General features: G+C 44.3%; 2 protein-coding genes across 6 annotated transcripts in view; one reads left to right on the forward strand and one right to left on the reverse strand.

Annotated features, from left to right (window-relative positions):
• Positions 1 to 4,174, forward strand: part of LOC119458616 (kinesin light chain) — a 441,510-nt gene extending 437,336 nt beyond the window's left edge. For all 5 annotated transcript variants that reach the window (XM_049671311.1, XM_049671310.1, XM_049671309.1 and 2 more), the window contains one exon: positions 991 to 4,174. In XM_049671311.1, the coding sequence (XP_049527268.1) occupies positions 991 to 1,071 (81 nt within the window). In that variant the 3' untranslated portion in view covers positions 1,072 to 4,174. The remainder of the gene's footprint in view (positions 1 to 990) is intronic.
• Positions 4,175 to 7,305: 3,131 nt separating this feature from the next.
• Positions 7,306 to 12,548, reverse strand: part of LOC125947030 (uncharacterized) — a 49,239-nt gene continuing 43,996 nt past the window's right edge. Inside the window, exon 4 of the mRNA XM_049671313.1 lies at positions 7,306 to 7,516. Coding sequence (XP_049527270.1) covers positions 7,395 to 7,516 — 122 coding nt within the window. The 3' untranslated portion in view covers positions 7,306 to 7,394. The remainder of the gene's footprint in view (positions 7,517 to 12,548) is intronic.

A 12,548-nucleotide genomic window follows, 5' to 3' on the forward strand; every position in this document is an offset into this window, starting at 1 on the left:
TCAAACGCTCTCTTTTCAATAGCAGCCCACTTCTCACTCTTTTCTGGATGCTCTATTTCATAATATAGCAGATTCCCACTCGTGGCTGCTATTTGCCAATAGCCGACATCAATCAAGAAGGGTGTTTGGATCAGTGCGCGTCTTTCTACTATTGCCGTGTATATTTAATGACGCAGTCTAATGAACAGGCTGAAGTAAGCGAAAATCTGCTTTCAAATTTCTATAAGAATTACGTACTTCCGGAAGAAGCAGACTATCATCTGCTGACACTCGGCTGCAGCCGCCCGGCTAGGATTGAAACTTTGGTCACTCTGCTTATTGGTATTGTAGCCATTGGGTCTCATTAATGTGAACTAGTTCTGAACGCTCCACTAGCCTCGAACCACGCAAAATTTAGTCAGACCACACGCATGCTTGCCAGTACGCGCTTACTCCTGGCTACTCCTGGTTAGATGCCTTGGCAGACTTCGCTTTGTAATGATCGAGCTATTGACAGCGCTTCAAAGTATGCAAGTTGGTTGTGGCTACTATTCGTTAGTCAAGCTGGTGAGGGACAAAGCCATGGTGACATTTAGTAAGCGGAGCGGGGCGTGTGGACATGCTCCGCTCCGCCGTAGCCTTCATTCACAGTGCAAGACATTGAAGAAGGAGCAGAAGCACCACGAAGGGGGTGTTTGATTGACAATAACTATGCTTCTGCTGAACGCATTGAAGTACTTTTTGCGGCAAGGTATTTATGAAATCGCCTAATTTAACTTCAAATGCATTTCTCCACTTTGATTAAAAAGTGGTTCAGGGCTCCTTTAAGTCTCATCCATCTGGCTTTTCTAGTTTACAGAAAGCTAGAAAGTTGAATATAGAGAAACATACAAAAGCTTTTCATTTATTGTCATCCCAGATTGCCATAGTGCTAGTTCCTAATCCAAATTTGTTTGGTTAAGGTTCTGCCAAGCTCATGTCTTTGCTTTTCTGTTGTTATTCTGCACACAGGCCAAGAGCAACCTGATAAACATGCGCCCGCGTACTGCAAGCTCAGACCAGCTTCGCTCCGCCAGCAAAGGAGATCTCTAGCAAGCTGCGAAGCACCAGTCGCCCCCTGTGCAGCCTTTGCTTTTTTAACGACCGGGGTGGAAATTTTATTCAGTAGCGCACACACCACTCGGAAGAGGAGATTGCAAAGTTGGGCATCCTCGGAATGCATCTAGCCCGGAGAACAGATGCCGGGCCCAACTAAGAGGCAGCGTGACAGTGTACTTACGTTGTCGACGGATGAACGCTGTTTCCGAGCACTAGCTCACAGTTGCTTATGTGTAACCCGTGCGCACGACAGATAGGCTTCTCAGTGGCATTGCTTTGGACTGAGTAGGCAGAGCGTATTATCTCGGTGAAAAGAAAAAAAAGGAAAAGCTTTACTTTAAAAAAAAAAAAAGTAGCGGCCATTTCTCATCGGCCACACAAAGAAAAACCTGCGGGGACCCATTTGGCTGCTCGGTGGCAAAGTGTGATGGTGGCATATGTTTGCCTCTTGTATTTTGCTGCTTTTTCTATGAAGTTTCGAAGTCAGGCCATTTTGAGATGTCAGAGTGGCAGTGTCCACTGTCAGAAGAGTAGTGTACTAAATTTTGCTTTCAAGGCTCATGCATTCACATCATTCTAGGATGTTCTTGTGCTTCACCTGCCACTGGTGCTTTGTTAACAAATTATTGAGACTTGATAGATGTGCTCACATTAGATTCGTTCTTTACTACTGCAACCCTGTGTATGTGCACCACATGTTGGCTTGGGCCTTACAATTGTTTTCATGGATAATTTGTCAAGCGGGGCTGGAAAAAAAAAAGAATTCAGACACACCCAGCACGTTCATATTTTATGTTGGTGTAATGAAAGGAGTCAAGCATGCTCAGATTTCTGCTATGAAAGAATGGTGGTACTCTGATGAAGTGGGCTGACTTAGAGATCACGACAGATTGTACTTACTTTTACTGTAATTTTTAGTAAAATCAGAGTAGAGGTCATTGGATGGCAACCTTAGATTACATGAAGCATTGACTTGCTGCTATGTGCAATCTGAACTGCTCATCAGGTTGTTAATTCACCCTTTTGGGGAGCTCTTGATTGTGCATTATGTAATCATGGAAACGGCATCGGTATCATTTTTTGCTGAATTATGTTTCTTGCGTAGTGTAGAATAGTGGTAGGTGCCCGTGCTGAATAAGTAACTTGTACTCTGGCTACTACATTTTCCACACTTTTTATCGGAGTCACTATCAGCCTTTGAAGAGAGTTAAAAACTCTTACAGCATAAAGGCACGAGCATTGAAGGCACAATAAATGAACTGATGTAGTGCAGTACGTGCTGAGGTGCTTTCACATTTTAGAAATTGCCACCTGAAGCATGTTCTTCTTTGCTGCTTCATAATGGATTTTACAAAATTTGCGGATGAAGTGTATGGCACTGTAGGTGATTCCACATTTTAGAAATTGCTGCTTGAAGTGTGCTGCTTACCACTTGATGATGAATTTGGTGAAATTTTTCGTAGCTCATGTTGCTGCCATGGGACAGTAGATTGTTTAGTGGATGAATGAGCAAAACACAATGCATTGACTGTACAGAACATGTGCATATACCACTGACAGAGACTGAAGCTGTATGTGCTATTGATTATGTGATAACACCTACATAAAAGAAGTTGTGAAAGGATTTTCATCACTTGCAAGCGGTGAAAGCTTTTGATATTTCAGTCACAGAGGTTCTCCCTCTCTTGGTTTCTTGTAATATAAAGGAACTGAAATGCCAATTGCGATCTATGTAAGATTTATGTGCGCCTTGTTAGAAAAGACAGCTTGTGAAAATGACATGTATCCCACATGGCATGTTGCATTCTCAACTTGTTGGTCTTGGGAAAATTAAGGGCAGTGCTGGCTCTACGTGCTGCACATGCTTCGTTGTGGAAGCATGCTGCATGACATTGGAGTCCCCTAGTGTGTCAATTACATGACAATATGCAGAAGGAGAAAAACTTAAGTTTGTTTAGCATCTTGGCTTGCTGCTTGACAAAATTGTCTGAACACATTTCAAAAGTTGCTTGTAATAATCGTGCAGTTTTATGGTCTGCAAAGTGTAGGAAATTGCAACTTGCATTACGACATTCCATCCAGCCATCCGGTGCTCGTGATATTAATGTTTTTGCTCCTGCAGTTTAGCCGTGGTACTGCTGCGCCAGTGTTGTCACAGCGAGCACAATTTTGCATTTCCACACACAGTTAAGCTTCCAAACAGTGAATTGTATGCCTCACTTGACCAAAGACACATGTTGAAGCAAATGACATGGTGTATTCTATTTTGGCCATGGCATTTCAAGTAAAAAGGCATGAACTACACTTCTAGGGGCAGTCGCTGCAACTTGTTCTATTCTAGAAACACTAGCAGGATCTTGTGCATTACACCTGTGAGACATGTTTGTAAGAGAATCGAGGAATTGAAAGTGCTTACGCTCGAGCTTTGTGGGCAGCAGCTGTTTATGTATTAAGTTTTTATGCCACTTTGCATGCACGCCTTATTATAACATCCACTGGTCCGGCCATGTGGCTGGCCACAGTTAAAAGGTGTCTGGCCAGCCTTCGTGTCTATAGAAAGATGTCTTCATGAGAGAAGTGCTTGCAGTGCTCTCTTAACATTCCGCTTTAGAAAACGTGGAGCTCTGTGATCTGAGCGACGCTGTTCGTCGACGTGGGTTTTGCTGCATAACAAGTCTGCGAAAAGGGGGCAAACGACGCCTTTTTTGCTTGGTTCCTATCGGTAATGCTGCTAACGGTGAGACTCTTGCCGTACCCCTACCATGCGGACTTTGCGGGAAGAGCAGGACAGTTTGTTCTTTCGTCTTTTTTGTTGTTATTTATTTTGTTACAAGTTCTCTTTTTTTCCTTGTTTTAACGCATTGACGATCGCTGTGCGCTCTTGTTGGGGCATGGATGTGCATCTTTTTTTGCACCATGCGCTGTATGCACTGCGTGCTATCTTGTGTGCAGCGTCACTTGTCGGACAGGAGATGCTGTGCAGATTTTACATGTACATGTGCACGCCTGCGTGAGCTGTCTTCTTTTTTTTTTCTTGCGTGTGTGCGTGTCCGTGTGTGCATTTGTATGAGAAATAAAAAGTGTAATACACCATGTCTATATGTGCATAGAAAATATACCGCCTGGTATAAGCCTTGCGAAGACCTAATTTTTCGTGCAGACCTAATTTACCCACATAGTAGTCTCTGCCAACGCATTGATGAAGAAAAGGAGCCTGCTAACTACAGCCAAGCTACAAAATGTGGTCAGTATTGCTTTGAAATTTGGTCACTAACTCGGTAGAGCTGGCATTTTAGACAGGCAGTTCTCCTGAAAAGATTGGCTGCGTTTGGCTGGATGTTAGACAAGAAAGACCTAATATCAACTATGAAGTGCTCCATAAGTTCCAAACAAGTAGATGTAATTGACACAGGCCTATACTAATTCGTTATTATTAGCTTATCCCCTTATGTGTACAAAGAACACGTAAGGGGATAAGCTAATAATAACGAATTAGTAAAGGCCTGTGTCAATTACATCTACTTGTTTGGAACTTATGGAGCACTTCATAGTTGATATTAGGTCTTTCTTGTCTAACATAAACGTTTTGTCTCTATTTCGACATGGTTTCGCTAAGAGAATATCTACAACTCGGCTACTTACCACTCTACAGGATTTTTTAATGGTGTTGGATCACTCGGAGCAAATATATGAATATTTTCTGGACTTTAGCAAAGTGAGAAAAAAGTGTTGCATAAACTAGAATTCATTGGTCTTCATTGTTATTGAGTGAAGTGGGTGGATGTGTATTTGCAGAATTGAAGTCCATTTGATGTGGTAGATGACCGGGTTTCTCGCATTCTTCCCGTCTCTTCTGATCTGCCACAGGACAGTGTACTGGGTCTTCTGCTATTTTTAGCGCACGTAAATGAATTAATTTAATTAGTGTCTTACCCATGTAACTTTTTTGCAGACAACTGTATTGTCACAAAATGACACAAGATGTGCACAAAGAAATGTGCAAAAGTGACCGTGCTGTTTTACAGGCCCAATTAAAGGTTGAGCAGTGGTGTTGAACATAGGACATGGAAGTTAACGTTCAAAAGACGTCTTACTAGGAATCGCATGTAAAGTACAGCTAAGTATTTGTCTATACACATTGCAATAAAAAATAGTACAGGTAACTGAACACAAATATCTAGATGTTACGTTCACTTCAAAAGTTTCCTGGTCAGCTCATGTTTCTCACATTTGTGCATCAGCCTTTAGGAAGCGTGTTTTTTAAGGAGAAAATTGGGAAAGGCTCCACCAAAGCTCAGGTAATTGGCGTGCAATACATAAGTCAAGGTTAAAATAGAATATGCTTGCGTAATTTGGGATATACAAAAACTAAGAGATGTTACAAAGGAAAGCTGTCAGATTTATTTATGGGAAATATAAAAGGAATTACTAAGCTAATCTACTGTGTGTGTGTGTGTGCGTGATATTCCAACAATACTAATGTGTGGAAAATATGCTCACGTAGTGTATTTGAATATTTTAAAAAGTAAACTAGACATGTCCATACCTTTACATGTCTAGCCCTTAAGTACCAGAAGGACTCGACACACTGAAACAACAGATTTTAACAAAGATAAATGCATTTAAACAGTTTTTTCCCATAGACAATTTCCGACTGGAACACCCTTCCTAAAGCTGTTTTTCAGGCCAGTGATTTTTGCGAGGCACTTAACATGTTGCCACATTAGTCTGCTTTTTGTTTGAATTAACATTTTTACAGGTGCAGATATATAACCCTGTTCATTTGTTAGTGCGAATGCTTATATTTGTTAAGTTTTGGTTATTATTGCTGTGTGTCTGGTAACCGCATTTTCTTTCTAGTTTTATTTTTATCATATTCCACTCCTGCTTGGGCCTGCAGTGTTGTGAAATAAAGCAAATAAAAACGGTACGTGGGTGAACAGGCGCCAACAAGTGAAAATTTATGCTGTGCTTGGTGGCTGGGATTTCACTCATTCCTAGGGGTGTGCATATATTCAAAATTTTTAATGACTTGAACAGTACTAATTGTAATTAGATTTGAGTATACACTCTTTGAAACTCAAATATTTGCTCCTGCTCCAATATAAACAATAAATAACTCTTCTTTGATCCACTGTGGTTGCTCAGTAGCTATGCCATTGAGCTGCTGAGCCCCAAGGTCACATGTTCGGTCCTGGTCATGGCGACCTCATTTATATGAAGACAAGCAAAGTTCTCATGTACTTATTAGGTGCGCGTTAAAAAAATACAGGTAATAAAACTTCATCCGGAGTCCCTACTACAGCGTGCCTTATAATCTGATTGCTTTGGCTTGCAAAACACCAGTTGTGATGAAATTAATAGCACTTGTTTGAGTCTGTAGGAGAAAAAGACGAGTGCAAGCGGTAACTGTTCCAAATGATTGTGCTGCTGGAGGACTGTGATTGTTATATAGAGGCACCAGTTTTTGACTGAGTGTGTGGAGCAGCTAACACCCATTAGATACTCTTCTATTCAGTCATTCAGTAAGGATTTCTTGCCTACAGTCGGGGTCCTACAAATCTGCAGTGTTGACTTAGACAAAACATCTAGGACATTTAGCCATTCTTGCTATGTTTGCATGCCTCTGCAACCATGTGCAGGGCTATAGTAAAACACTTAACCTTTTCAGTGAGCATCTGGCAACGTGCTGTTCCTTTGTTTTACTGATGCTATTGGCATGGTGCACCAGGTACGGTCACCTTTTGTTGCGATTCCTTTACAAGCTCCTCACTTGACCAGACGGCCAGTTATCAACACTGGTACACGTATCAAATAATGAAAAGACACCTTTATACCAAACAAGATCTATGCAACCTGATTATAAATGTGGATATAAAGCTGATTATCAATATGAAAGTATCCAAAGGTTATCCTTCTTGATTGTACGCATGATTTTAGAAAATGTTTTGCTTGAGCACCCCTGCTGGTTTGCCCATCATCTGTTGGAGACCATGTGTTTTCGACTGTAATTGTGTGTCTCTTTTAGGTTTATGTAACAAAGTCTGCACACCATATGCATGTGCCGAGGCTTCATAATCAAAAATGACAAGCTGACAGATTTATTCACATACATTTTTGTGCATGAAAACTATCTTGGCGAGCATTGGTATCCCACTCTGCTAGTCGTAACTACGATACACAACCCGGGACATTGTTAAAATATACCATTTACAGCATTTTGTGAATACTCGCAACATATTTCACACTATGCTATGTTAATTAAGGGAGCAGACAGGTTGCTGTGCAAGTGTAAAGTAGCAGCACAGTGAGGTCGTTCACGGTATGTCTGTCATGAACTCCATGCAGACACATGTCTTCTGGTTGCAGAAGAGGCCAGGGCCACATTCTCGGACATCGTGAAGGTCGGAAGGTCTGTTGGAGCAGTCCGAGTTCTTTCCTACAGGTGGAGCGATGCAGTTTGACCAATTAGATTTATTTCACAAAGCCCAGGCTCTAGGGCACTATCTAGTTCAGGTCACGAAATGTAGGACGAAAAGCGGTCGAAAGTCATCTCACTCCCCAGGGAACCATTTATGTTCCATAGATGTCGATAGAACAATGTTTCAGACATTGCACACATTCTGTAGATATCTAGATTTGTCCAAACATTACAAATACATACGATAAGAAAGGTAACCTAGGGGCCCAATTTTTATTAATCATAAGAAGCCAACAAACAGTCACCAAGGACAACATAGGGGAAATTACTTGTACTTATTACTCCGCTGCCAAGGTTTGTGAGTGGGGGCGCTGGATAACGCTCCCAGATTTAGTTCTAGTAGTAAAAATATAAATACCCCAGAAAGTAGATGCGAAAATGGTGCCGCGGTAGCTCATTGGCAAGAGCATCGCACGCATAGTACGAAGACGTGGGATCGTTCTTCACCTGTGGCAAGTTTTTTTCATCCATTTTCATTTCCTATTACATTTCGTACAAGTAATTTCCCCTATGTTGTCGTTGGTGTCATTGTTTGTTGGCTTCTTATATGATTACAAATACATGCCATAAATAATCTAAATCCCATCCAAATCACGTTGCTGTAATGTGGTAAGCATATCGCTACCGCATATCATCACCATCAGCCTATATTTATGTCTATTGCAGGACGAAGGCCTTTCCCTGCGACCTTCAATTACCCCTGTCTCGCGCTAGCTGATTCCAACTTGCCCCTGCAAATTTCCTAACTTCATCGCCCCACCTAAATTTCTGCCGTCCTCGACTGCGCTTTTCCCTTACCTTCGGCCGGTATTTTGTAGCTATGCGTTATGCTTTATTCTATACTAGTCTTATCATCCACGGCTCACGGCCGGCTGATCCCAATGATTACGGGAGCGGACCGTCACTATGACCACTGACCAAGCGCGAAAAGGCATTAGCATCGGAAAGGCATCACTACAAAATACTGGCCTTGGTATCCATTCTGTAACTAATGGTCCACCGGCTATCCATCCTATGCATTACATGGCCTGCCCAGCTCCATTTCTTTCTCTTAATGTCAATTAGAATATCGGCTATCCCCGTTTACTCTCTGATCCACACCGCTCTCTTCCTCTCAATGTTAGGCCTAACATTTTTCGTTCCATCGCTCTGTGTGGTCCTTAACTTGTTCTCAAGCTTCTTTGTTATCCTCCAAGTTTGTGCTGTTACGGAGCGATCCATACATCGATCAACGCGATGCTTGGCAGAGCGACAAAGACGACGATGAAGACGCTGGCTCTTGGGCCGGATTGGACATCTCTTGCCCTAGCCTCCTCTGTATATATCCCCTTCAGCGGCGGTGGCTACGTTTGTGTACGCAAATTTGAATCGCCCGCCGCTGCAAGTGAGAGCGTCGGTGGGGAATTTGGGCGCCTTCCGCAGTTTCGTAGACGCTTCGCACGTGAACACCTAGCGCCATCTCGTTTTGGATGGCGAAGCTCAAGCTCAAACAAGCATTCAAGATGGACGCCTCCGCGTTTTACGGGTCGGCACGTGAGTACCCCCTACAAGTCTCTTAATTTTGCCATCATATGTTTTTAATAGCAAATATTTTTTATTGTGAGTTGCTCATTTAGGCTTCTGACGTTTGCTGATAATATTTAATTTACCTTAGCTGGAGCGAGGCTCGTGTTAAGGAGGGAAATGTATAAGCGTACACAAACGTGCGCACCGCGCCTCAATGCCGCAATCCCGATAAAAATACGGAAGTTGCTCGCGCAACTTATGCGTGTTGTACTGATTCGTAGCGCGTGCTTTGCGCCTTGTAGGTCTTGAAGATCACTCCCGTTCACGAAGAAGAGTAGGAACGTCCTCAGCTGAGCAATTTTTGCTAAAAATTGCCAATGGAAATGTGTCGGATGGCGACTTCTCGGACGATGAGCTGGATGAGACTGTAGAAATAACAGTAAGTGTCTGTTTCTCGAAAATTCTGCAGCAATACTATTCATTGTCTAATTCTGTCTTGTTTGTTTTTGTAATCCGCACTAACACAGCCTCAAGAGAGCGAACGACCGGCATCAGGTATTGCTCACGAGGACAGTGAGGAAGAAGAGCCCGCGCCCGCGCCACCCGAACCACCTCAACCTAAACGCAAAAAGAAAGCAGAAGTGAAGTGGATTGACAAGGATTTTACACCTACAAGCACTGATTGCACCTTCAGTCACCAAGAAGCGACTACTCTGCTAGAGCCTCTTGAGTACTTTCTGAAGTATTTTCCAGCAGACATGTTCAGCGAGCTAGCCAAGTTCACTAACATTTATGCTTTGCAACAAGAAGGAGTTGAGCTGCAGACCACAGCTGATGAAATGAAGGTATTTTTCGGAATAATGATGCGAATGGCAGTCCTGAAGTACCCAAGAATACGGATGTATTGGCAAGAGGATACAAAAGTTCCCACTATTGCTGACACAATGTCATGCAAGCGGTTTTTTAAACTCAGGGCCATGCTCCATGTGACGGACGTTAACAGTCCGAGGGACCCTACACCTGACAAATTTTGGAAAGTAAGACCAATAATCAGTGCAATACAAACCCAATGTCTCAAGCTTGTACCGTTGCCAGATCAAAGCATTGATGAGCAAATGATTCCGTTTACGGGAAGGGTTGTTGCGAAGCAATTTGTGAAAGGGAAGCCCAACCCGGAAGGGATTAAAGTCTTTGTTCGCTGTAGTGCTGACGGGTTGGCCCACGACCTGGAAATTTACCAAGGGAAAGGTACGGGTGTAAGTGAGAACCATTTCCACCTCGGCCTAGGGGGTTCTGTTGTGATGCGACTTGTAGAGCATGCTCCACATGGGCACAACATCAGGGTTTACATGGATAACTATTTTTCTTCTGTGCCCCTCTTGCGGGAACTGAAAGAGCTTGGAATTTTAGCAAGTGGCACCATCCGATCGAACCGTCTCCTCGGATGCCCCTTGAAAAGCGACAAGGAACTAAAGCAGACAGGGCGCGGTAGCTACGATAGGAAGGTCAGCGAGGAAGGAGATATTGTAATAGTTAGATGGCACGACAACGGTCCGGTGAACATGGTGTCGACAATCACTGGCATCGGAGAGTTGTCAAAGGTGAAAAGGTGGAGCGAGTCACTGAAACAACATGTCGAAATTGACTGCCCGGAAGTAATTTCACAATACAATAGCTTCATGGGGGGTGTGGACAAATTAGATTTTTTAATGTCTTTGTACCCCCTCAAAGCCAAGACGAAGAAGTGGCCAGTCCGTGTAATCTCACACTTCGTAACATTTGCCATTTGCAATGGCTGGATAGAGTACATTCGGGACGCAAAGGAAGAAGGCATCTCCAAGAAGGACATGAAAGATGTAATGGCCTTCCAAACCGATGTAGCCCGCAGTCTCATCGCAATCAACAAAAGCGAGCGGCCCAAGAGGGGACGGCCGAGCAGCGCTGTGAGGCCAAGTAATTCCCGGAAAGCACACAACTCGACCCCAATGCCCACAAACTCCACAAGATATGATGGCATCAACCACTGGCCAAGGCACGTCGCTACAAACTTCGCTCAACGATGCAAGAACCACGGATGCACTTCGAGGTCCCGAGTTTGCTGCCGCAAGTGTGAAGTCTTTCTTTGCTTGTCTGCTGCAAACGACTGTTTTTACGAATTTCACACCAAGATCTGAAATCATGTGTCGTAGCACTCGACTGTTTCCGAAAAATGTTTTATTTGCACAAACAAATTACCCGAAACAAGCAGTTTCTAACCGTAAAGCCTTACTCCTAGACAAAAGCTAAAGGTCGCCATTGAGGCGCTATGTACACAATTGTGCACGCAACAGAAGTTCTTGGTATGGACAAAAAACAATTGTAGGAATTTTTTTTTGTTTTCTGGCTGTTTAATAAAGTACCTTTTGAATAGAGTTATAATTTTCTTGGCAGTTTTTCTTAATTCGCACCTGAAGGGGATATATTGTAAATATATCCTTCGCCTCCATCTCACTTCCGTCATACTTTGGTGGAGGTGCGGGTGTGATGAGCAGGTTGTTCGTGTGCGATTTGCTGCTTTCTTGCCTCTCGTTCCGCAGCTCTTTCCTCTCGTTGCGCAGCCCGTTCTTTTCGCTCTGCAGCGCGTTCTTCTCGCGCTCGCGCCACCCGCTCGTCTAACCACGCCTTTAACTCTGCTCCTTCCAGCCCCATGCGTTCTGCTAAAGCTAACAGCTCTCGCGTGCTAGCCATGGTTAACAGCCGTTAGAATTAACAAAAAAAATTCCAAACGAACGGCTTTGTCCTGTCGCGGACGCCAATTTGTGATGAGCAGGTTCTTTCGTGTTAATGTTTTCTGGCGGTTCTCTGAGGCGGAGCCTCCCAGAACCCAATCGAGGACAAAGCCGTTTGTTGAGAAACACACAAACTTTTAATAATTAAAACTAGAACGAAAAGAAAACTATAAACCAAACACGCAAAGATAAAATGAAAACATGTAGCTCGAACGCCTAATGATATCGGGCAAGTTCGGGCAGGAAGCGGGCATGTGCGCGTGCTATAGTCCCGACGCGGAGTAGCGGAGACGAGACGACGAGATGAGCGGTGTTGGTCTCACCAAAGCTCGTGTCGGAACGTCGTAAAGGCTACCAGAGCGTGGCAGCGCTGGCTCGGTGGGAGAAGACAGGCGGCTCGGCAGCACGAGTTGACGGCGGCGGCGTCCTGGCCGGGCAGCTGGTCGTAGAGCTCGGGCCCGTAGCCCGACAGCTCTCGTTCTGCCCACGGGCGCAGACGCTCACCGGCCTCGGGCAGCAGCAGTTGACAATCGCGCAGGGTGGCGATGCCCGGGAAGGCAGGCGGCTTGGCAGCAGGGGTTGACGGCGGCGGCGTCCTGGCCGGGCAGCTGGTCGTGGAGCTCGGGCCCGTAGCCCGACTGCTCTCGTTCTGCCCACGGGCGCAGACGCTCGCCGGCCTCGGGCAGCAGTTCTCGAACGGATGGAGTGGCGGCGCC

This window comes from Dermacentor silvarum, chromosome 7, assembly GCF_013339745.2.
Source record: "Dermacentor silvarum isolate Dsil-2018 chromosome 7, BIME_Dsil_1.4, whole genome shotgun sequence".
Classification (NCBI taxonomy): domain Eukaryota; kingdom Metazoa; phylum Arthropoda; class Arachnida; order Ixodida; family Ixodidae; genus Dermacentor; species Dermacentor silvarum.